Genomic DNA, 26460 nt, shown 5'->3' with positions numbered 1-26460 from the left:
AAAACCGGAGTGGCAGAGCAGGTTGCAGTAACTTCGGCAGTCAGAAATACCTTGGAGCTCTTGGCAGCTTGCTACTCTGTGCGAAAGCAGCCGTGGGTTGAGAGAGGGAGCACAGGTAAGCTAGACCCAGATGAGACAAACACCAGATTTGCTTAGAGTCTTTCCTCTTTTATTTCTCTGACTTCTGTGATATTTTCGCCTGGGCTTCCTCCGCATCTCTTATCCAATTCTTGCTGGGGGCTATTTTCTGCAGGATATGAGATCTCCTTACTGAAGCCCTGCTTCTGTCTTGCCTCCCACCTTATGTCATCATTTCCAGCAGTGCAGAAGTGAGTGCAATATAGATGCAAAATGCTGAGGGATCAGGATGATGCTGATATACGTGCACTTTGCTGGGATACAAATGGCCTCATCAAAGTGCTGGGCCAGAAGGCATCAGGCCCCGTTGTTTTAATCTGTTTCTATTTTCTTTATTTTTCTATCATGATGTCCCCACTCGTGCTGAGGAACTAGACGAGTGTCTTAAATGTAGTCCCTTAACGACTATGATGAGGGATGGCTCAGTTTGCTTGTGCATTGTGTACAGTACATTTGCTTTAATGTGGCTTTCCCCATTTCTCTCCCTTTCACATTCCTTTAGAAAATGCAAAGAAAGGAAACTGGTCTCATTGGCACCATTGTATATCTGGAATAAGTCCATTATCTCAGATTGACACTGGTATAACTGGGAATAAAACTGACTTTCTGCACTCGCTTTTGGAAAGGAGCACTTATAAAGTACAAGTTGTAAACGTGGAGCAATAAGCTTTTCTTAGATCAGCATTTTTCACCCGCTAGGCTATTGCCTTTCGGTGCTTTAAAAATGTAAGGCACAATGCGGTTAGTATTATCATGCCATATTTTAGACTTCACAGATACGGAGAAGTGTAAGTACAACACTCGTTATCTTTGTATTGTGTCGAAAGAATTCAGGTGCCCAAATCTTGTTGGTTTTCTGTGGCTATCAGGTACTTGAGTCTAAGGTGGCATTTTCAGTAGTGTCTAAGTGACTTAGGAGCAACAGCCAAAATTGTAGAAAGTGATCAGTGATCTGGGGTATTGGGATTGAAATGCCTGATATTGGACAACCGCCTGCTGAAAAATTAGGTTTTTTATTGCATCTCAGATTGCCCCCCCTCAACTATCAATCCCTGTTGAAGTTTCATCAAAAGGCAGTGGAAGTTACATTCCTAAGACTTAGCTCTACTAAAAAGCCCAAACTTTATCATAAAGATGTTACAATTGCTAAAACACTGTGATGAAACACTCATTTCACAAGTAAGTTTTTGAAGTGGCAGTTCACACAGAGGGCAGGAAGCTCCACCTTCAACCCCAGAGTTGAGCTGGGGTTGAAAAATCCTTTTTGGTGTGCCAGTCCAAAATACAGAATAATGGACCTGTTTAAAAAAAAAAAATGAGAAGAACACTGAAGATGAGGTCTGTTTTGGGACAGGGACAACTTTTGGCTTTCAAGAGAAAGCAGGAGAGGAGACAAAGCATTCCACTTTCTACTGCCTGCCCTTTCAAAATGCAGTCTTCTGCTGTCGGTCATCATCATGATGTTCTGGGATCTCCAAAGGCATGAAAGATCAGCACCCACCGAAGCTGCACGTCACTGCTGTCTATGCAGCCACATGGCCTGTGTTTCAACCCAGCCCCATTTCTGTTTCTTCCCCCTTCATTTCTTCGGTATTTACCCAGAGGAGTTTCTTATCTGTTGGCAAGCTCACTTCCCTGAGCTGTGCACTAAAGGTGGAGTTCACCTGGTGTAGAGGAGCAGCACAATCCCCTTGCTGCACTCAGACCAAGAGGTGAGTGCAGCCTAGGAGCTGTGCCAGTTTTCTGCCCAGGGATGAAATTCATCCCTGGAGAAATTGTGGAGGAACGGCTGATTTACAAGAATAAACCCAGGGAGCAGAGCTCAGCCATTCCTGGGAGGGACTTTACTCCCGTTTCCCAAATGAGAAGCTCTTCTGCATAACCATGAAAATGAACTTAAGGGAGAAGAAACAGAAACAGAGCTGGGTTGAAACACAGGACCTCCAGCAGCAGAGGTGGCCGCTGGGGATGGACAACAGGGCTGAGAGAGGTCCTGGCGGCAGGTCCAGGGAAGCGTTTCTGGAGCGATGATGAGCATTTCCGGAGTCGTGGAGGGAGGTGAATGAACATGCTGCCTGTCCACATGCAGCAGGAAGCCCAAGAGGCTGGGCTAGCGGGGAGGACATTGCAATTGTGCTTGAACAGATTGGAGACGCAGGACAGGCAGAGCTGGTTAGTCCCCCTCCTCTGTGGCACAGACTCACCAGCTTCTCTCCCTATGCAAAGACAGCCCAGGAATGCCAAGCATATTTTCCTACCTCAGCGCAGAAGTGGACTGGTGCGAAGGCAACTTTGAGCACTCGCGGTCCATTGCGGAGTACTACAACACGGTGAGTGTGCAGCTGCTTCCTCGCACATGGGGGGCGTGGGGCAAATGCTGCTGACTGCGTCTGTCGGGGGAACCAGCTCACGGAGCTGGGATAGACCAAGCCTTCTCAGAAGTGGGCTTGTGTTTTTGCCATCTCCAAGGACCCTTGAATTTTGTTGCCTGGCTGCGGGTCCCTTGCTGGGTGGGAGGTTTCTTGCCTATAAAAGTAAATTGGTAATAGCCTTGGCTGCTGTCAACAGGTGTGGGACAGGTTCCCTGTGAGCTCTGTCGATGCTCCTTTACCCAGAGTGGTAAAAATCCTGATATTCCAGTCCTGCAGCTTTCCTGCCATGTACGGTGTATCCACAGCAAGGCTTATACAGCAGATATATGCACAGGAAAGGCAAAGCTCAGAGCTGAAACGCCTCACTCTGTGCTTGCTGTATGCCAGGATTTGAACCCAGCACTAAGAAAGAGTGAGAAAGCAGTGATAGAGTAACCTTTCTCTCAAAATGCTTCCTCCTTGTCCCAGTGGTTTGGAGCTGGATTAGACACAGTGGGTGCACCTTACTACGGAGCTAATTAGCTCCACAGTAAAGCATCACTGTCTACATGTGCGCCCATACTAGGGCACAGTAAATTAATTAACTCCGCTATAAGATAGTACTGTCCTGGACAACAAATCCTACAGCGGAGTAGTTACCTACACCAAAACGTATGTGAAGATGGTGACCAGAGCTGGCGGGGGCACAAGGGTGCTACAACTGCTGGCTAGCCCCGCACTGCATCACCCTCGTGCTCCAGCCAGCCCCTCCGCAACATGTTGAGCCAGGGCAGAGCAGCCCCAGGCCGGCAGGCTGATGCCATGGGCCTCCTGCCAGCCGAGGCCACTCCGTCCTGGCTCAATGTGCTGTGATCCTGGGCACACAAGTAAATACTGCACCCAGGAGCAATAAACTCTTGTGCGAACTGTGCCAAAGTTTATTGTTACATGCTAACTGCACATGTAGATGCACCTAATGCATGTGGATTTATGTCCCTTCAACAGCTCTCACTCCTGAACTTCTCAACACCCATAAAAGTGCCTCCTTGGTTTTTTATACTGCCTGGTTTTAAGAATTGCCTTTTAGTTGCCTCAGCACAGTACAGGGGAACCTGCAGGACCAAATGCCTATCAGCGTCTCTTCTGCTGCTAGGCCTATTCAGTTAGGGCACTAACTCAAAACATGCCAGCCTCGGTGGGGAGAAGATCCCGCACTACAGCAAGCAGGCACAGGTGCTACTGACAGCAAAGGGCATTGCACCAAGGCTGAATTCAGTCCAGGCAGAGCTCCAGATTGGTGCAAATTGCATCCCTTTTATACACTCAACCCCAAAAAACTGTCGCAACTGCTGCAAGTTATGCTAAATGATGCAGCCACTTGGGACCCCTTCCGATCACGAAGTCCCTGAGTGTGTAACCTGCCCTGCCATTCTCAGTGCATTGCTGCTGGATGGATCTCATGAGAACAGACTGGGAGATGTTGGGGCAGATACTAACATCTGCACACGCAGACCTGCTTTTTAAAATGTGACTAGTTACTTTGGGACGTCAGTCTTTAGGAGCCCAGCCAGAGACGCTCCACAATGGCTAGAGTTCCTGAAAGCGCAGAGGAATCCACTGTCTGTAACTCAGGTGGGCATCTCCAGGTGGGCACAAGTCCTCCTGAAAAGCCTTGGCCCTAAATCCATACTTAAGCACCTAAATAAATGGAAAGGTGACATTTTCAGAAGCCATTTTTCAAAGAACGTGGGTCTTTAAGGGAAGATTTTCAAGGATATTCAGGCTCCTAAAATGAAAATAGGAGCCTGAGGACCTCACTCCACTTAGACCCATTCAAAAATCTTACATATCTTTGAAAGTCAGACTTATAGGAGCTCACATCCCTTTAGCTTTCAAGGGGACATGCTCATGAGTGCCCAAATCACTTTTGGAAATGTAACTAAGGTTTCTAGATTAGGAGTTTTGGACAATTCTGCTAACTATCAATTTAGCGTCAAAGGATTAGCACCTGTACTTTTAGATTATAGCCAGCATTATGAAGCTAACTAGGTTGAGTACAATTCCTTCTAGCCAGGACTCCTGCACCAACTTACCCCTTGCAGGAGAGGAGAACAACTGAAATGAAGAGTGAAACCAGATTACGCCGACGGGTAAACGGCATGGAGTTCCTTTGGGGGATTAAGTGATTGTTTCTCTCTAACTGAACACAACGCACTTGCTCCCAGTGAGGGAAAGGGCTTTTTTTTCTGGTTCTGTCACTGATCTCACTCACTCCAGTTTTTCTGCAGTTGAGTCACTCTGGACCTAGGTGATTTTGATCTAAATCATCCCAGGCCAAGAAAAGTTCCCTGAGGCATGTGTTTAAGGGTGAATTTAATCCCTATGAAAGGTGAATTTAATCCCTCCAGATTAAAGTACATCTGCAAGCACTGTCCTGTCTGGGAATAGATTTAGATCATTTCAGACCTGCTCATCTGTATTTGATCCTCCCACCCAGGCATATAGGCTGGCTCCTGGCCGCTGGGCATTTACAGCTAATCCATGGAAGTCAATGGGAGTGAGACTATTCAGGCCTGTGGCCAGAGGAGAATCAAGTCCATTCTTTTCATTTCTACACGTCCGTCCGTCCGTCCCCCCCGGGTAAACTGCCCGTATTTTCACTTTTAAAACCACCCCCTATGCCCGTCCCTAAGAGCTCCTTTCTACTGGGCCCTGAAATCAAGATATAACACTTCCAGACCTTGTCCCAGCAAACATCCCCACACCCACACACTCCTGCTCTCTCCGAGGAGAATGCGATTACAGCACTCGCTCATGCGATGCACCATTCAGCAAACTGCATCATTTATCTCATGCTCTCCAACGGGCAAACCTAGGAGTCACTGCTACGGGTGGCTGCTGCCAGGCCACTAGTGGCAAATACTGCACTGACTGTGGTTGCAGCACCTTCCTGAGATGCAAATCCTTTTGCTTGTGGATCAGACACTGCCGTTTACAGTCCTCTGAGAAGCAAACTGTGGTCTCAGACCGGTTCAGCTGGGCCCTAGTGAGAGGCATTGCTTTCTATGGAAGCAGTGTCTGGATCATGCTGAAATGCATTCCCCATGCAGAGCGCATTGCGCTCCTCTGCTCCTGAGATGACAAATACCTGTATCGCTGGGGTGCAGCCTGCCTCCAAAAGAAGCAGTGGCATTCAACTAGCCGGGCAAACTTTCCTAGAAACTGCTATGTCTAAGTGCCCAGAGACTGCACTCGAGTAACCAAGGGTGGGGATCGGTTAAAGGGGCAAACACAGTCCTCAAGATCAACTGCTGTCACCATTCTCCCATCGGTACCCAAGTCTTATGCAGGTGCAGTTTTCACTTCCTGAGCCCTCTTCTGTGTCAAATGCAAAGGGCTGGACTGGCCCCGGGAACAAGCTCAGGGCATGGGGCCCAGGCTGAGACTCACAGAAATCCCTGCTTCCCCTCTCCTCCATACAGGACATCAGCAGCACCAGCTCTTGCCATGGCACAGCTGAATTGCCCTTCCCTTCTGGCCATTGCACTGGAGATTGGGACCAGATCCAGGGAACCACCCATGGGAGGGACAGTAACATCTGCGACCTGTAATGGGAGTCAGCCCCACAAGGAAGTTAACCATGTTTTACATCCCTATACTTACTTATTAGAGCTATGCACCACCTTTCCTGATGAAGACTTACAGAAGAAAACAAATAGCTTGTAAAACAAAAGGGAGCAGAGAACAAAACAACTTCTACAAGCCGACAGTCTTCAAATAAATTATAAGCCAAACCGCCTAAACAGCATGCTAGCTCAGCCTTGCCTGCTAAATGCCTGCCCAAATAGGAAGGTCGTACAAAACTTCTGGACCATGTCCAGGTCTGGGGCCCAATGGGCCTAAAAGGGAAAGGATTTCCAGAGCTTAGGGGTGGCTACCCAGGACAACCTCCCACATATCTTTCCCAGGTGAACTGGATGCACTGATGGCACTTGCAAGAGTTTGCTCTTGAGATTCACCATTGAGGAAGGCAGAAATCCAGGCTACAGAAGCAGTGTCCCGGAGTTGTCTGTGGTAGCATTCATTCACTGCATTTCTTACCCTGGGACAGTAGTATTCAGCACACACAGGCCTAATCCACAGCTTGTGGGTGTCAGTGGGAATCTTCCTATTGACTTCTACAGACTTTGGCTCAGGTCCTGCATGATTCATTTAAACTAGAGGATTAGTCTGTTCCAGCTCACGGCTAGCGAGCTCTGCATGCTTGTCATTCAGTCGCTGGTTGGACAAGATGCTGGATGTTTTGCTGAATCCTTTGGGCGTGTGCGCACAATAGAAACAGCGAACAATAGTCCCTGGTGATGCATTCATAGATTGTGACTATTAATGGTGTCCTAACCAGTGCTGGTAACCTGATGAGGTGCTGAAGTTACAGAAGGTGTTGTGGCGGGGTAGAGGAAGGGGAGCAAGGCATATCTTTGGGCTCCAACACAAAAGTTGCTAGCATCAGGCTCTAAGGGGAACTTCAAGGATTCTCTCCCCACTGCAGAGCCCTTTATAGCCTATTTTTTGCAGCTTATTCTGTGTCTTGAACTTTTCATAGTGTTCCTATCTCCCCAACTCCCTCCGCCAAATCATCTGGGATAACCTTAGTTAGATCCTAGTATAACTAGCTTGGGTGTTGACATGACTGTGGCTGGCCCAGATGACCTTGCAGGCTCCTTTCAACCCAGTGATTCTGTGACTTAGTCCCCTGTGGAATAGATAACCTCCTCATCCTCCCCAGAGTTAGCTTGCTTTGTCCTTCACAAAGATCATCAGCCTGGCCCCCTACACGCTGTGCCATCATTTATGTCGGTACAGAGTGAATGTAAACTGCCCTTAAATCAGCAAGGCAGCAATTTATGCCTGCTTTGCACTTGTGTAAATGAGGGCAGCAGCGAATCAGGCCTTTTCTCTTTATTTCTCTGCTTTCTATTGCAATTGGCTCCATGAAGATTGAGGATGTTTTCTATTAAGCTTTCCCCCGCCGCATCTGGTTCCCTGCCATTGTGGTTTGGAGCTGATCATTCAGGATTTTAGCAGCATTTTTGCTGCTAAAAGGTTTTGCTTTGTCTTCTTATCAACCAGTGCAGTTATGTCTACTTCAGATACACCACTTGTGCCTTATTCTTGTGTTTAAGAGACATCATAAACCAGGGGTGGCTAAAATGCAGCTTGCAAGCCCCACATGGTTTAAAGGCAGCCCTGAAGAAAGTAGTAGTAGCAGCAAAACATTCCTTTTCTCCTCTGCATTTATTACTTTGTATTTCTGATTTTCTTCCTTTCTTGCTTATTATTTGTTCTAAGAAGTTGCTTAACAACAAATTCTTCTCTGCACTGGGGCCCTGTGCACACATCATTGACTCTGGGGCATGCACATCTCAAAAGTGCTGTGCCCTATGGCTCTTGGCCATGTTTAGCTGCAAACCAAAATCTTGACTGGTTAGGAAGTTTGGCCACCCCTGCCACAGAGCAAGGCAGTGACAGTTTTCTCTTTTAAGGCAGTGGTTTTCAAGCTTTTTTTGTACCAGGACCCATTTGTAAACATCAATGGCCAGTCCCAACCCAGTGCCCCGCATGCCTGACCCACGGCCCCCTGCCCCCAGGCCCCAGCCCCTCCCTGTGGGGGGCAGAGGAGGCCCAAGCAATTCCTTGCAGGCTGGAGCTCTACTTTTGGGTGTTTTAAGCCATTTTCCTTCATGCCACCTTTGTTCTCTATTTTGCAAGTACCCATAAAAATAATCTCTCTAAGCAGTCTTAATCTCGTCCACAATTAAACTCAAAGCAAGAACATTTATGATTACGAGTAACCCAACAAGTGCACTTCTCTCGAGACCCAAATTTGTTGCCTTGATCTTGTCGTGTGTTAAGTCACGGAGGAGTCTCTGTTCTCACAGGTCTGAGCTCTGCCCACCAAAGCACATCACTGCCTATTATTATAAACACGATCCACGATCCTATTATTATAAACACGAATTAATCACAATCAGTCGCTACTCTTAATTGCAGTACCACAGTGCATCATCATCCTACCGGCAAATCAGTATATCCAAAGGGACAACTGTAAGGTTGTGTAGGTGGATACGTGGAAAACAAAGTGAAAGGGCAGTAGAAAAACCAATCAGAGGTTGGTGACTGATGAGTCACTTGGGTGTGTACATGTATATACACACATATAGAGAGCAGTATTTGGAAGGTTTGTAATTGGTTTCAGTGGGAGAGAAACTGGGACAAAACCCATGCAAAATTCAAGGCGAGGAACCTTGGCACCGGTTGTTCTGGTCTCAATCATAGTGGTAGATAGAGTTAGAGGGATTTTCAAATGGTGCCTTGTTTCCAAGCCTCTCCGACAGCACTAAGTACATTGCCAATCTAGCAAAGCGCTTTAAGCAGATGCCAATCAGTCCATTAGGCGGGTCTGCCCCCTGCCTCAGTGCCCACCCATCGGTCCCATCAGTGAGGAGGGAATCAGCAGAGAGCCTGGCAGATCCCATGCTGTAGTCCCTGTAATCTTTCACCCAACTCCCAGATATCTCAGCTGCAGTGGAGCTGCCTGGCTGTTTCTGGGACTGGGATTTGCAGTCCAGGGTGGACAGGGGCACAGAAAGATGACCGGGCCGGTGGAGGTGTTATTTTGTCAATGGATTCTCCTTTGGGCTCGTGTGGGGGGGATGCCTGTGTTGCTTTTTGCACTTGATCCATTCAAACAGGCAAATTGATTTGGATCAAAATTTAATTGTCTCTGGTTCAGCCCCAGCATGGAAAATTTCAGCACAAAAGGAACTTGTTTGGGAAGTATGAGCAGCTGAAAAGGGGAGTTAGGCCTGGAATTGGAGCTTGACCGCAGAGCAGGGATCTCCCATGCCAGCCAGTATACTCAGAGCCTGAAGCAACTGGCCTTGCAGCTGTCAGTGGGTTATCTCCCAAGGACAGCCGGCTAGCAGGGCCACTGGACTACTAAGTCTGCACTCAGAGAAGAAGACGCCACTGTGATTGCAGATCTGCTAAGGTCCAGGACCTGACTGGAATCACACAGGTATAATCATCACCAGCAACACAGTGGAGCCAAAAAACCTATGTCCACCTACTGAACTTCTTTCCATGCATGGTGCGTTCATCCATGGCTGCAGCTGCATGTCTCTCTAGGTGCCTTTTCTATTAGCAGACTTCATGAGCAATGACCTGGCTTCTGTTCCTGACCCTGCCACTGATCCTAGGCAGGCCCCTTCCCTCCCACCCCTCATCTGTCTGGACTGTAAGCCCTCGGCAACACAGATCATCTCGCTATGCATCTGGTCTGTGCAGTTCTAGTTGTAGTTAGGGCTCGTAGGTGCTAGTGTGACGATAATGAGACTACACACCCAACCATCACACTGTGGAGTAGCAACTTGTAGGGAATTGCAAGAGGGCTTTATCAAGTCCAAGGGCACTGAGGGAGGAGAGGGCCTCCCTCCCTGAGAATCGCCCCCTTTCCATCACACGTTCTCACAATGCAGGCCTGGGTGCATGGCCCCATCATGTGTGTCTCTCAGCTGAACAAAGTCATCAGATGACATCTGAACTAGTTCGGCCATCTGTTCAGTCCCAGTACCTCTACTCAGCTTGGAAATCTCTGGCTGTGGCTTATTCTTAGTACCCAGAATACCATGCATCTAGATGGGTGCTATAACAGACCTAATCAGGACTCATGGTAGAGGTGAGATCTTTTATTAGACCAACTAGATTTTTGCACACACAAAAAAAAAAGTTCTTTAATTGCAAGCTTTTGGGCACAAACACCCTTCATCAGACATAGGAGAAAAGATGGTAACCTGGATACATGGCAAGCCAAAAGCTCATACACCAGGTCTAGTCTCTTGTTACACCAAACTGTCTTCCAGGAACTTGGTATTCTGGTCTGGGCAGCCTCTCTGGTGTCTGCTCCTGTGGTTAGCTGCCAAGGCTCTGTAGGCTCCAATGTCAGGCAAGTCTGGTTCCCAGCCCAATAGGACCTAGCAAGTGAACATCTTATTCCCAAACTTGAGGAGCCTCCATAAATCCCCACATTAAGCTAACTATGCCTAAGCTGCTATTGTGACAGAATTGTTCTGTGACTTTGGAGTACACAGTAGCCAAAAAGAAAAAAAAAATCCCCCATCTGCCTTCTGGACAAAGGCTATATTCTGTACTTATCACCAATTTAGAAACCTGTTCAGTTTGCCACCAAGTCAAGTCCTGCTCTGAGTTCCAGCCTGAAAAAACTAGCAATGAACTGAAACGCATATGGTAGCAAGATTTCCAAAGCACCCGAGGAAGTTAAATACTCTGCTTCCACTAATTTCCAATGGGCGCTTTTCAAAACTTCACCCAAAGCAATTAATCTTCATGCTATTAGATAGCCATAAAAGTAAACCCTCTGTGGGCCATTGCTGTTGTAGCAACAGGGATATCGAATGATTGTGAATGGGGAGAGAGATGCTCAGGAGAGAGCCTCACGAGGGAAATGTGGTGCCCGCTGTGAAGTCAGAGGCATCCTGTGAGAACAGAAAAATGTGTCAAGGCAACCAGTAATGCCTATGAAACCCAATAGCGATTTGCCAGAGAAACAGAGCCTCCTTTTGCAATGCGTGTTGGGTTCAGAGGATGCCAGCTGAAACAGCCACCGGCAAAAAACAAGCCATGGGTATGCCGAACAGTGGGACGCAGGCATCACTTGGATGCATCTTCCGGTTCCTCTGAATGCAACTATAGCAAAAGATGGATTCAAAGGATGGGCTTAACAACTGTAGTCTGAGTCCAGCATCGCAGAGCCTGGCTGGGGCCTAATGCTAAGCATTGCCTGGTAGTTCTCCCTGCTGCTTCTAATATTTTCACCGGATGACAATCTCATGCAAAATGAATTCAGGGTCAGTAAACAGCCATGGCCAAAGCCACGTAGGTTGCCAGGTCTTTGCAAGACTCCCCATAACCACGTCTGTACTCCAACCTTCAGTGTGCCCTTATACTTCAGTCCCAGGCCCTCCTCAGATAGCTTTCCTCATGCATAAAGCTCTGCAAACGCAGCATACTTTACTAACCCAGTCCAAGTTCTCACCTAAATAGAAACAGAGAAGCCTGTCAAATAATGTGACATGGACAAGACCTAAAACTCACTCATTGTCCCCTGGGAGCTGGGCCTTTGTGTGAACTGCAGAGCTAGAAAGCCAATGAGATGGTTCACTCTTACACGTGAATTCCTGTTGCCATCTGTGCACAGACTATATCACTGATTTCTACTGTCCTAAGAGTTCAGAGGAGATGGTTGCAAGCTGGTATCTCGACCTGCTTAAACTGGCCATGATTAAGTTGAGGCTGGAAATTAGAAGGAGGTTCCCAAGTATTTGAGCAAAGAGGTTCTGAAACAGCCTGCCAATTGGAGCAATAGGGGGGAAAATTAACAGCTTTTGATGGCACTCAATAAATTTATGGAAGGAATGGTATGACGTGGTACCTGCAATTAGAGGGGACTGGGCTAGGAGACTGGAGAGATTTTTCCAGTTCTCGCTCTTTATGTTCCTACTAGATGCAATGTTATGGAGTCCCAGCATTTAGCCATCAAGCTTCAGTGCCCTGGAGTCACTTACAGTTTCCTAAAATCGCTTGAATTTAATCATCGCATTTTCCAGTCTGGCATACTGCACCTCATTATACCTCTTCTTTAATATCTGAATTGTTGTACTCCATCTACTGTACTAATTAAATGCTAATGTTGAAATCAAGTCAGTAAAAGATGCTGATGCAATGCACATAGCAGCAAGGGTTACACCTGTGTGTGAAATCTCTAGCATCTGCTTTTCCTAACTCTGGTTTGCTGAGCTGTTAATTGAGCAACCAGCGATGCCATAAGATCATTCTTGCAATTTGCATTTTGCTGCACTTTCTATGTGCATTTTTGCTCTGTTGCTCCTTTGTGTTCTCCAAGAGCCTCTTAACTCAATTTTGAGGCATTTTTATTCACAGCCTATTTGGAATTTTATAGCTCTGGTTTGTTTTCTCCCTCTCTTTTGAGCTGTCTATCACTGATCACGGCAGCAGGACCAGAACTTCCCTTTGGTGGATGTGTCTGAACCTAAAAACTGAGTGATGGATAAGATTGCTCTGATTCTAGCCTTGGCTAAATTCCCAGGCAAGAGTGGAAATACAGCTGGATTGGGCAATAAATATACCAAGAACAGGCATCTCTTCTTGGCCTGAAAGATGCTATGAAGAAAAGCATTAGCTTGTCTCCCCACAGGCTTGATGAGGTTCAAGACCAACCCGCTGCAATTAAGAGAGCAGCCTCGGTTGTGTATCATGTGGCTGATGTGTAAGCTGAACATATTAGGGTGTGTAGCATACATATAACTACTTAAGTGTAGACTCAAGCCTTCTTATTTTCCACTTAGGGCCCTTTGGACCTCACAAGTCAAACAACGTTTGCACACGAGGGCCCAGATGGTGCAAGGAGTTGCTTAATACAGACCTGATCATAGGAACTGAGCCCAAGGTAGCACCTACATGGGGACAAAAGGAAGGACCATGGTGGTGAGGTTACAAGTAATCTCAGAGCGTAAGGGATGCTAGATTCAAAACTAAGCTGTGCTCCCCACTTCCCCTCCCCTGCAAAATAAGTGCTACTTTTCAGATGAGGTCCACTTGTACTCAGGGTATTTGTTCTTGCCTCCTCGCTCATCCTAACATCCTCCCTCCCCTAGCAGCTTCAGGTGGACCCCGATTCCTTTTGCTCTAAAAGAGTGGTTCTCAACTGTTTTAGACTCAAGACACCCTTCAATAAATGCCCATTTTTAGCTTTCACATTTTTTTTTTTAATAGAAAAAATAATTGAGAAATCCTTCTCTTGTGAAGTATCCTGAAAGACCACAATAGGCCAGAATGTTTTAGACACTATGGATTCCTATTTGAAATCTCTAGGTTTAGCTAAACAAGGTTCTTTGGGTAAATCCAATATCTTTTTGATACTATTTGAGTTGGTGTAATAATAGTGGCGAAATGCACATCAGGGCTGAGAAAATGGCAACAGCACGCTTTTGAACTATGGGTTTAGCTACTGAATCTTATGTAAGTGTTTGCATACCAAACAGTGCTAATAGCTGCACCCCAGGGCAGTGCTGTCATCATCGAGCCTGGATCTTGCACCTGCACCTCCGGAGGTATGGTACATCTTGTGCAGTGCGCTGGATGCCCTCGTGGAGGGTGTGGGGAGGTTAGGTGGCAGCTGCATGCTGGGATGGGTGCACGCCGAGCATCTGTCGCGGACGGGAGTGCCTGGTTGCTCGTGGGTTCACGCTTCTCACTGGGTGGCTACTCTCTCTCCAGTCTCTTGGTTCTGATCCTCGGGGGGAGTTTGCAGGGCACCTTTCCTGCACAGGCCTGCGGACTTCACTTTGTGGATCTGCTGGATGCAAGAAACCATGGATTAAATATAGATATTGGATTTATGGCACATTATAACCTACCTGCCATCAGATAACCCGTCTGCATTTCACCAGCTACATTTTACCACCTTCTCCCCCTTCCCTACCCGCCATGCCTTTTCACACCTATTGTCTCCCATTCCTTTTGAACCTTACTGACATGCATTTGCATGTTCACAGACCTGTATTTTGCATTTTGGCTTCTATTCTACCTAGGAAAGCACGTAAACACCAACAGACTTTCCTTACGCCTGAAGAAGGGTGTTTGTGCCCCAAAGTTGGCAAAGAACGATTTTTCCATGGGTTTAGTTGGTCTAATAAAAGACAGCACGTCTACCCGAAGAACCTTATCTGCAATATAGTGCAACTCCTTTAAGAGGATCTCATGGCACCCCAGGGTGCCATGGCTGGTTAGGAATCAGTTTGCTAAACCATTGTGGGACACTCCTGCATGTTCTTAAAGAGCTAAAATGTTTCACCCTAGAGGAGACAGCATTTCATTGGTAAGCTTCTGCAATGTGTTTAGGCTTGGGACGAAAAAGGCCAAGTCGAAATTCAGACAGACAGTGCACATATGAGCATTTCCAGTTGGCATTTAGCGCTCTTTGGCTTAACTCAACAACAGTCCTGACTGGCTCTGGGACCACGTGAGGCAGTGTTAACCAAAGGGCCATGATGTTAAACCAAGTCTTGTTTGAGCCACTCCTGGCATAGATTGGGTTTCACTTTTGCAGGGGTTAAATAGATGCTGTTAAGAGCACTGGGCTGTAATTTCCAAATCTGACTAAGGGCCCCTCTACAGCTAACATTTAGGCTGCAATTAATGTGTTAATCACAGCACAGATGGCAAGGGTGCTATATATGCCCCCAATTTAAAAGTGCCATAAAATGGAAAACCAGCCATAAAAGTGTTCCACTTATGATGTAGAACATTTTTATGGCTGGTTTGTATAGTGCCTTAAATCGAATGTGAAGCACATCCAGGGCTGGTGCTGACAATCAGCTCGTTGCTGGCCCTGGCCCCAGGACCACACCAGGTTACATCAGGCTGCAATGCGTTTGTACACACACTTGCACCGCAGCACAGGGCACTTTTAAAAGATGTGCATCAGTGTGGAGAAAATGGCGGCACACTTTTGAACTAAAACACCTTGAAGGTACTTTAGTTCAAAAGCACGCCGCTGCCATTTTCTGCATGCTGACGCACATTTTGCCACTCATACAACTGCACACGATGCAGCGCAGTGCGCATCAGCTCACATGTGGATTGCCGGATCTCCAGCATGTCGCGGGATGAAAAGGTAGGTGTATAAATGCCCTGGCTCTTGACTTGGTGGTGCAGAGAGACCCTGGGATCATGATCCTGGGCTTTCCCTTTACTAACAAAAGAAAGGGATCTAATCCCTTATCCCAAAATTGCAAATGTAGCATGGAAGGGGTTGCACTTGTTGGGAACAGGGCTCAGATCCTCTGGCACCTTTAAAGAAACATGTGCCAGGGGCCAAAGGGATACAGACATTATTGCTGGGAAGAGATGTGAATCAATATTCCTTGGCTGGCTTTCACACTGGTCCAGCTCCTTTGCTGATAAAAGCTATTTCCAAACCTAATTTACCTTTTACCATTTGGGGATTTTTTTGGACCTTCTCTAGAAGGAGCTGACCTCTCAGACGCATCCTGATCCTTTCTTGCTCTTTGTATGGTCACCCTTACTGCCATGTCAAAGATAGGAAATTGAGGTCACAAGAGGGAAAGCAAGTTACCCAAAACCATTGCCTTGGGAATAGGACCCAGTATTTCTTCACTGCTTCCCCTGGATAGCTACAGCCTTGCTTGACATGAATCACATGAAGAGATCTTGATTAAACGCTGTTAGCAGAGTGCCTTGAAGGTACAGAATAATCCTGTTACGTAAATTTTAAGAGCGTTAATAAAAAGTGCATCTTTCATCACGCAGTTTTGACTCCCTGACTCTTGTGATACGTCAGTGCACCGGCTAATCCTACCTGTCTCCCTTCTTGCCTGGCTCCACAGCACTGCACCCTCAGCAAATGCCCGCTCCCCAGCAGGTTTACCAGCTGATTCACCTATTCAAGTAAAACTCCTTAGTCCTCACCTCCCTGCCAATATGAACTGAATGCTACAGATGATACCAGGGGCATTGAAGGAGGAAGTCCAGGGATGAGGAGGGAGACAGAGATGGTCCGGGGCTGATGAGCTCTGGCCTTTCTGTTCATTTGCCCAGGTACAGGATCCAGTTGAAGTAAACTGGGCCAGACTCTGTCCTGCCACAGCCCCGCTGACTCCCTCCCTCTGCCCCAAAGACTGCTTCAGGCAGAGCGAAGGCAGCAGTCCTTACCTGCCACTGCCTCACAAGGGTAATTCTCCTGCCAGCTTCAGTCCTATTTGCTGCATGACACCTTTGCCTCCCGAATTTAAATCGAAAGTAATATAGATTGGGTGACACCTATGGTTCAACAAAGGTAGGTACCCATTTTTCAGATGGGGAACCTGAGGCACAGAGCAGTGATCTGGCTTGTCCATTGACACCCAGGCCCCTTTTCCCTGGAAACTGAATGTGTTTGCTGTTTGTTTTTCAGATCAGCAATGTGAGTTTCTTCATCATTTCTCCTGTCCTGCTGTACCTGAATAACCAATATGTCCAGGAGCACAGAAAGCCTGTGTACTATCTCTCTGGCATGCTCTTATTAGTAGGTACGTGGCAGGGTTATGGCAAGGCTCAACATAACCCAATTGCCTGCAGGTTTCAGTGGGATGAGAATGGACCTGCCGAGGAGGCAGACTCGACGCTGGGCTAAGCACAGCACAGAAGGCGCAGCGTAGGGCAGGCAAAAGACAGGATTTGTGGCATCTCCACTGGGGCCAGTGGCGCCAGGCAAAAGCTAAAGCAGACCTTTAGTACTTCCTTCGCTGAGCTGCTGCTTTGCACTGGGAATCCTGGTAAGGAGAGTGCCACAAACACTGCCTATGCCTAAGCCAGTGGTTTTCAAGCTTTTTTGGACTTGAGGCACCCGTTGCTTGGGCTCGAGGCACCTTCCATAACTTTTGTGAATTGAGTGGCATCCAATTTCAGAAATCGATTTATGTATTACAATGCTTACCTCCTACCTGGGCCATGGAGGTGTGAGATCATCCAGGCAGGGACAGGCCTGAGCCTGGCTTATCCGCTTAGTTTATTTGCTTATCTCCTCACATCTCATGGCATCCTTCAAAGGATTTGGCTGTACCCAGCGTGCCCTGACACCATGGGTGAGAATCACTGGCTTAAGCTAAGCCTACGTTGATCCCAGGGTAAAGTCTCCTCCAGCCTCTGGCCACCCCTTTACGTGCTCAAAAGGGCAGCCAGAACCCAGCCCAGGACATTATTCGCGAGTGCTAAATCTTCTCAGTAAAACTCTGGGAACCTGTCTGAATTGAGCCACTTTATTATTGACAACCACCTTCCGCCCCCAAGGGAGGCTTGAGGAGGAGTCTCAGGTTGTTGGACTGGTTCAGGGACACAACCTACAGTTTCGGGATCTCTGATTATGGAGCAGAGATGTCTCCATCAGCTGCTCCATTCTGGTTCCCACTGACTCTTGGATTCAAGAAGGCTCACAAGCAGGTGGGTAACTTGAAAGATCACTTCAATGGGATGGAGCCAGACTAATCACATACTCCGAGACCTACTTGAACCAGAGTCTAAATGTATATAAGAGTGAGCCCTCACCAGTAAATTGAAATTAGCTGCACATCAGGCTCGTCTGCCTTGCAGGCATCCATGCTGCCGTTCATGTAGGAGTTGCTGTATCCAGAGCCCAACCTCTTGGCTGCTCCTCACTGAGGACTGGGGTGGGAGGGAAAAAAGGGGTGGGGGGTGCAGGTTATTCTAGGAAAAAAGGAAAATATACCTACACAGCTAGCTTAGCATGTTAGGCCGCGGCATCCTCAAAACAGGCTCGCGGCTCCACCCAAGCTGCCTTTCAAACTGGAAGCAGTGTGGTTACACCCAGGCCTCATTGCTGACCAGCTAATTAGCACTGGGCTACTTGGCCCAGTCACCCATCCGTGGCAAATGCACACCCAAAGCACGGTGTAGATGCACCTGCACTGTTCTGGTTTAGGAGGCAGAGTGCATGAAGCAGTGCAGTGCGCTTGAGGCCGCCGCGGCTGTCTGACACGGCAAGTTTGCTGGGTCTATCTGGAAATGGAAGTGACCCCCTCTATCCCATGCTGAGGCCAACTCACAAGCCTGCCTGGGTGGCGTGAACAGAGTTTAGTGCAAATGAGAATCAGGCTCAAAGGTACCATCTACTACAGCAGAGTGCCCTATGGAAAGGATACATCCAGCTGTCTGGTAGATGGGTGGTGCTGAACCCTGCCCTCCCTTACATGTCTGGCTGCTGCATCCACTGGAGCTCAGCAGGAATTGGGCAGGATTTGACCTTGTGCAAAGGCTGAAAGGCAGAGAAGGGGCTTGTAGCATGTGTGCTGTGGCTATCTTCTGTCCCAGCCCCCATTAGAAACTTCAAAATCAGTCTCCCCACAAGGTCTGTACTGCTGAAAGGTGGAGGGGGATTGGGAGGAGCAGGATTATTAATCCAACCAGCTTCACTCACTGCAGGTATCTTCTCTGTATACTTTCACATGACCTTGAGCTATGTGGGGCAGCTGCTGGATGAGCTCTCCATCCTTTGGACGCTGGCTATATCCTACACCTTTTGGTTCCCAAAGAATCGCTTCCCAAAATTTATCAAGAACAGGTGAGAAAGGTGCAGATACTATGTACCCTGCAGGCTCCAGCAGCTGCCTTGTCAAACATAACATCTCAGCTTTCCCTTGTGCGGGTCCATCAAATCCCCCATTCAGCAGCTGACCTTGCTGAGAGGGGACACACTACCGAAGTGGCTCTCAACCTTAGACTCAAGGCACCTCTCCATAACTGTTGTGGATTTAGGGGCACCTTCTGCTGATACAGGCAGGAGCCCCACCTTTTCCCTGAACAAGGGAGACATACCCTCTGCCTTTGCCTCAATGCATCAAGCCCAGGGGACACCCTTGCCTGCCAGGTAGGGACAACACTTACTATATCCTGTCCACAGTGGTGTTGCTGGTCTGCTACTGGTCTGCCTGAGAGCCCAACAGGCTCCTGACAGCCGCTCCTATCAGGCCAGGCTGCAGCAGGGTACCCCCTCCTCTATCAGCCACTTCTTGGTCTGGCCCCACGTGGCATTTTCCAGAAACAGAGATGCAGCAGGGCAGCTGTACTTGGCAATAGCAGCATAACATCCTTAAAAGGATCTTACATCCTCCCCGGTTGAGAATCATTGTCTTCCAGGTTACTGCAGCACATGCTGGCACCACTGTTCGCTGGCAGCAGCTTGGTCAGTGCAACTGTGAAGGATACTCCTAGCAAAGCTTGCAGGAGTTGTGCTAAACTCGAGTCAGCTGGAGCGGGTACAACCAGGGCATGGGCAATCAGGGCTTAACCCAGAAGGTCACAACTCAGGGGATCAGGAACAGGCAAGGTCAGAAAGCAGGGGTCCCAGCTAGAGTCTGGAGGCCAAGGTCTGCAAGAGACCAAAATATAGGCAGTCCTGGGTACAGTCACAGAAAAGGACGGGGATCCAGGCTGAAATTGCTAGCCAGTAACTGTAAGGGACTGGGGCACAGGAGATAGAAACAGGTAGCCAGTACCACACCCATGCAAGCAATGGGTCAGCTGGAAGTAGTTTGGCCACTGGCAACCAGGCTCATTCGGGTAACCAGGGCAGTTTAACCTGCCTGCTGTGCTGACTCCTAACAGCTGCCTTTGCAAAGCTAGCAGGAAGCCAAACATGACTTCTCTCAAATGCATCCATTCGGCCCTTGCAAGCCGCACGGCCAAGTAGATGCGACGCGGGTTTGCCAAGTCATTTCTCAATGGGGCCGGAGGTCTTGCTTGTTTATGAGGCTTAGGAAGGGCAAAAAAGTTATCAGCACTAGGCAGCAGCACAAAAGAGTGATCCGATTCCCAGCCCGGAGATATTCGGGGATATTTTGAGGGAGGAAAGCATAGGGATGACGGTGATGTGTCTGTTCTGTCACAAGCGGTGGGGGTGCACTAACACAGGCAGGGGAAGCTCTCACCTAGACCTGCTAGCCTAGGCTAACAGTTGCAGTGAAAACCTCCCCTTAGAGTCAGCTATTCCCATGCAAAAAAGGAGGTCACTGGGAGTTCACTGCAGGAACAGGGCTGGAGGAGGAAGGAGAAGGGGGAACTTGGAAGGGATTTGCATGTGAATGCCCCATGTGGGAGCCCTATTGTTGTTCAGCAACTCAAACTCTAAAGGGGTTTGCAGGAAAAACCGTGACTGGTGCTAGCGAGAGGAATTCCAGCCCCTGGCCTCAGTCCTGCAGTCTTTACTCGTGCAACATTTACCTCCGTCCTGCCCGCCTAGCTTACTGCCCACCGATGTGACAAAGGAGATGGGTCATGCTGACCGCATCTTGCCCTTGTTCCAGCTTGCTTTTCCTTTGGGAATCCTGCAAGCATGACATAACATGCCTTCAAATGAGGCTTTTGGCAAGCAAACCAGGCTTTGGGAGAGACTTCCTGCGGAGGACAGGTATCCAGGGAAGAGTCTTGTCCCTGTTTTCCTGCCTTTCACAGTCTAGCTGCTGGTCGGTTACTCATGCTTTCAGCCAGGTGCAACTCTGAGGCTTTTCCTGCTGGACTTTGGGCTCCAGGCTGGGACACCGCAAGGCCCTGAAAGGCAGGAGCTGGGTACCAAGTTAGTGCGGTGACCCCCTTTGCTCACATCTCAGCTACGGGATGAAACGTGCCCACCTCCTGCGTGATGCTCACCCATCTCTGTTTGCCCTTTCCCACTAGGACTCAGTTTAGATGGCTGGTTGCCATCATCACCGCCGTCATCACCCTGCTATCGTTCATCAAGCCATCCGTCAATGCTTATCTGCTGAACAGCTTTGCCTTTTACCTGCTGTACATGATATGGAGTTTTCTGAGGAAGTAAGAAGTGGTTTCCTCTGCTGGGAAGTCTGTTTGCACTTCATCCCATGCTCACGGCTGGAGGGAAGAGTGCAGGGGTAGGGAGGCACTCCCATGAACACACACACACACATACCCACTGGGACTTGGGAGACTTGAGTTCAGTTTTCTAATGCACCACCTACTTCTTATGTGACTGAGAGACCTGTTGGTCTCTCTGGTCCAAATCCTCAAAGACAATTTGGTGAACTCCCATTACAATCAGGGTGAGTTGTGACAGGTTAGTCTAAGTGGCTTCTTTTAAGCTTTACTTTACACCTTGAAGCAGCTTTGGTTACACCCTTCAACTGAGCTGGTCACTGAGGGCATTTGTACACATGCGTATGTATGCGCCGCAGCGCCGGGCACTTTTAAAAGCGCCCGGCACTGCAGCACACATTTGTATAAACGGTGAAACGTGCAACAGCGCTGCAAAAATGGCAGTCAAAGGTGTTTTAGTTCAAACATCAAAGGTGCTTTAGTTCAAAAGCCATATTCTGCACACTGCTGCACATTTAACCAGTTATACAATGCATGCGATGCAGCGCCGGGCGCATCAGCTTGCATGCTCCGCAGACTCGATTCATCGAGTCTGCTCCGATGCGCTGGATTTTTGGTGTGTCGGTGCAGATAAAGATACGTGTATAAATGCCCTTAGGCCTCAATTAAGATGTTACGTTAGGACTCCAGTCCCGCCAAGCATTTAAGCACGTGTTTCAGCACCTCACTAGCCAGGAAGGTAGTTGAGCATATACGTAAGCAGATCCGCAATAAGGTCGGGCTGCCGGGCTGAACGGAGGCGCAAACGATAAGTTAAGTTTGGGTCCACCTTAGACGAGAGCCGTGACTAAATAAGCTTCCTGGCATGGTGTGCAGGTGACAAGGAGCTGTCAAAGAGTCGACACTTAGCTGCGTGGCCAGCCGAGGAGACAGCTCGAACACAGAGACTGACATTTTGGGTTGCCAGCCTATCTCAGAGTGGCATGGTAAAGGCTGAAAGTTAGGAGCCGAAATCAGCTCAAGGTGATTTGGTGCCCGACTCCCTTTGGCTCTTTTGAAAATCCCACCTAAATGTCTTTCTTTTTGAAGGGTGACTCCACAGGTGTCCGCAGCACTGAACGCACTCCCACTTGCAGGAGTAGTTATAGTGCCAGAACCGCAGGGAAAGGGGGGCTGGCCCCCTCCAAGGGTACGGGCACACGTCTTGCTCTGACACAGCGAGCTAGAATTGATGACTGTTTTTTAAAAAGCATGCTCTACCAAAATGCAAACTCTTCTAACTCCACGATCCAACCTCTACCCCCCTCCTCCCAAACTGCCTTCCAGGTGCGAGGACGGCCGTGTCCACCGGCTAGCTGCTGCCATGGTTGTGTGGTGGGCATTAGCCATTGGCTGCTGGATAACCGACAAGTGGTTCTGCGGATTTTGTCAGAGGATCAATTTTTGTTATTTTCACAGCTTCTGGTAAGAACAGTCATTTCCTCTCACTTTGACAAAGGAGCTAAACCACTGTGGGGTGTTGCATCCTAACCAGGACATCCGTCCGCCTGGTTTCAGGCCATAGCCCGAGGGCTCAGGAATCATTTGGGGGCTGGGGTTCAACAACAAGGCAATGTTAGGTTCATAGCTGATAATGACAGTTGAATTTTTTCTGAAGGGAACATTGTCCACTGCAAAAATGCCGATGTGATAAAACGGACACGTTCCAAGAAAACGTGCTGATTCCACCGAGACTTGATGGAAACCAGACAGCCTGGCTAGTGCCCTGCCACCTGGACCATTGGCTTCCCAGCCTGGGCATCTTGCTATAAAGCTGGGCAGCTGGGACCTGGTTTGCTAGCCTAGATTTTTTTTTAATCCATTATAGATGTTCATAGATGTTTAGGGTCAGAAGGGACCTTAGTAGATCGAGTCCGACCCCCTGCCCTGGGCATTATGTTTCTTTCAGACTGGAGGGGCTTTGTTCAGTTTTTGTTTTTAAATTTCCATTCCACAGAAAACTTTGCATTTTTGATTTTGCATTCCTATTCACAATTCTTTGGAAATTATTATTTTTTTTTTTTTTACACAAAGCAAATTCTGGTTTCCACCCATCTCTGTTTGTTTGACAATTTCTGCATTGAGCCTACACCCTGAAGTCCTTACTCAGCTCTTGCTGGGCACGTCTACATGAGACGCTAAATGCACAGTAGACTAATTCTACTGCGCATTAGCACAGCAGGCATAAAGCATGCTAATGTGCAGCAGAATTAGTCTACTGCACATTAGCATCACAAAGCGTGCGCTGGTGCTACTCTGCAGTAACACCAATTACGACGCAGTAAATTAGTACTGTTATTACAGGTACTAAACGCACCATAACTACGGCACATTAATGAACATAGACATGGCCACTCAGTCCTTAAATATGAAAAATGCAGTGCACACTCTGCACTTCTCAAGATCTGGCCTTCATAACAGACTAAGCACTGCTTAGCTCCTTGGTACCAGCCAAGGACTTTCTCCTTATTTCTTCAGCATCAAAAAATACACAATTCTTCTGTTGCAAAGAACTCAGACCCCAACTGATCACAATGTTTCTGACACTATGAATTCCTATTTGAAATCACTGCATTTTTCTTGTGAATTATGCATGGGTGTTTGTTTGCACACCTAACAGTGCTAATATTTGTGCAGTACCCTGTGGCACCCTAAAAAGGCTCTTATAGCCCGATCCCTGGTTGAGGATCACTGCTATAGCCTCATTTCCCAGTGGAATATATCTTCTCCTGGTTATATATACATATATAACCAGGAGAAGATATCTATCTATCTATCTATCTATCTATCTATATGCAAATCTCTCTCTCTATATATAGATAGATATAGATATATATAACCAGGAGAAGATATATATATCTACAGCTGTCTTCTCCTGGTTATATATATAACCAGGAGAAGGTATTAGGCCAGATCCTCAGGTGTTATGCATTGGGCAAAGTCATTTGTGGAGCTATACAGATTTATATGTGCTGGGAATCTGGCCTGCTATATCTGGACCTCATAAAAATCCCACACCGTGCTGTGCTGGCAATAAACTTGCAGCTAGAATATTTTTCACCTTCATGAGGATAGGGCCTGTGTCACTGCAGAGAACAGTGTGCACCGGCTGTGATGTCCCGTGCTTCTTACACGTGCATTCTTTGTTTCTTTGCTAGGCATATACTGATCGCCATCAGCCTTCTGTACTGCTGCCCCTTGTTTATCTACTTTTATGTCTTATATGAGATGCCTTCCTTTCAACCCCAGATACAGTACTGGCCATGCGACTCCTGGGTAGTTGCCTTGCCCTATCTTGCCCTAAGGAAGACTCACAAACAGTGTTAGAGACCAATTCTAAGATTCAGCTGCTCAGGGGCCATGCGTCTGAGCACAGATATTGTCTGCTAATCCTTAAGTGGTGGTTTTGGTTTTCTGAATGGCTGTTTGGATACCACCAGCAGCATAACTAGGGCAGGGCAACCAGGGCAGCCACCCTGGTTTCTAACTTGGGGGGTGGGAGGGTGGGGGCAAACTCTGCCACTGCAATGGTAGCGGACAGCAACTGGAAGTCACTGCTGCCCCTGTGTGTCACAGGTGCCCCGGATGCTCGGCTGCATTGTTATCCAGGTTGTAGCTGTATTGGTCTAGAGGAAAAGGCAATCAGGACTCACAGTAGAGATGATATCTTTTATTAGACCATCATTATTGCTCTAATTATTATTATTCATTATTATTGGTTTAATAAAAGTTATCGTCTCTACTGTGAGTCCTGATTGTTACGCCTCTGGTTGCCACCCTGGTGATCGGGATAGAAGTGTTGATAGCTTGCTCTTGCATGGCGTGAGAGCTGTGTGAGAGCTCACGAACTGCCAGAAGTACCACAACCCGGTGTCTTCCGTTACACAGCTCCCCGGGGAGCGGGGAGAGGCTGCCTCTTTTGCACCTGGGTGTATTTCATGATCCTTGCTGGAAGGATCACAGCTGATAACAAACCAGAGAGATGGCATCTGGCTTTAGGACTGCTATTATTATTGTCATTGTTATTTATTGATGCCTGCGGTACGTTTTGCGGGTGTGTATTAAAGCTATGGACACTGACTTTGGCTGGAACACATCTCTCTAGCCTCACTTCGTACCATTTGTCTGCCACTCACTCAAAGATGGCCACCAAAGCTCCCGTCTGTCCTTGGATCCTTTGAGGGCTATTTTTAAAGGCACGGGCTATGTCTGGTCACTTGTTTGGATGCATAAAAGGGGAGAAAAGCTAAGGAGCAATCTCTCCCTTGCAGCCCCCGTGTAAGCACTAGATGCACCTCCCACACCAGCAGCTCTTCTGAGCAGCAGGACTCACTGCTCGCTTCCAGTGGTACCTGCAGCTCTGGGGAAGAGGCGATTCTTCTAGAGAGAGCTGGCCAAGAGCACGTGCAAGGGGAGACTTGCAGTACTCCTCAAACGTGTTCTCTTGGCATGCCAAGTTTCTGCGGGGAAGCATGCAGATGCCATCTCTTGCATTCCCCTTGGGGTGATGTGGGGGGATATGGCACACCAGCAACAGCCATAAAGTGCTCTGCAGAATGACAAAGTATGCACAGGGAGACAAAGTGCTCTTCCCTGGCTGCAGAAATGCAGCCATCTCTAAGGGTAGGGTGCTATGGTAGTGCTGCCCAGTAGTTAGGACCAGAAGGAAAGACACTGCATCCAGTCAACGCAGCAAGAGGAATTTGAAAAGCAGATGCTCGGTAACCAAACCTGACATGCTGCCTGGATATCGAGCAATGGAGATGGGTTTGAATGCTCTCAGATGTGTGGCTGAACTGCAGTTTCATCTTGCAGTGTGAACAAAACCACCGATTCCAGCTTTGAATGAATCCCTGAACCTCTGTGTGGCCCAGTTTCTGTCTCTCTAATGGTGATATTGTAAAATTACCAGCCTGCGCCCCCAGCTCCAGGTTAATCAATGTGTGTAAAGTGCTGCTGCATAAGCAGTTAGGATGCTAATCAAACTCCAGGTTCTTGGAAAGTCAGATTCACAAACCAACCTGTGTTTGATCTAATGAAGAAAAGCATTATAGAAGAGAGAAATGGTATAATTATTGTCCCATGCCCGGGAAGCCTGAGTGATGATCATTGTCCTCTTCTCTATTGCCCAATCTGCCACGTGGAAACGTTTAGCAGTTGCCAAACTCACTTGCACCCCTTGGACCAAGGGTGGATCAAACACAACCAGCTAAAGCTGTTTTGAATATGAGCTATTTCCTAGTGCAGACAGCAACTTTATTAGATTTTAGGCATCAGCATTTTAAGCTACACAATCCATCTCCTTTTGCTCCCTACCCTTTACCGTGCACAAAACAATTGTCCTCTCTGACACAAGGTCTATCCCCCTCCCCGCACTCCTCTCTGACACAAGGTTGTCCCTCTCCAACCCTTTTCTGACACAAGGTCT

At 47.9% G+C, this 26460-nt stretch overlaps 1 protein-coding gene across 1 annotated transcript; it reads left to right on the top strand.

Moving 5' to 3' along the window:
• ACER1 (alkaline ceramidase 1) lies at window positions 1–25112 on the top strand. Its single transcript, XM_006266813.4, has 7 exons — window positions 1–115; window positions 2365–2468; window positions 16564–16678; window positions 18588–18726; window positions 20838–20975; window positions 22320–22457; window positions 24191–25112. Exons 2-7 carry the CDS (start codon window positions 2376–2378, stop codon window positions 24357–24359), a joined length of 792 nt encoding a protein of 263 aa, XP_006266875.1. The 5' UTR covers window positions 1–115; window positions 2365–2375; the 3' UTR covers window positions 24360–25112.
• The last annotated feature ends 1348 nt before the right edge of the window (window positions 25113–26460 follow it).

Source organism: Alligator mississippiensis, chromosome 16 (assembly GCF_030867095.1).
Source record: "Alligator mississippiensis isolate rAllMis1 chromosome 16, rAllMis1, whole genome shotgun sequence".
In the NCBI taxonomy this organism is placed as follows: domain Eukaryota; kingdom Metazoa; phylum Chordata; order Crocodylia; family Alligatoridae; genus Alligator; species Alligator mississippiensis.
The sequence above is the reverse complement of the archived record's forward strand: the minus strand, read 5'-3'. Positions and strand labels throughout refer to the sequence as shown.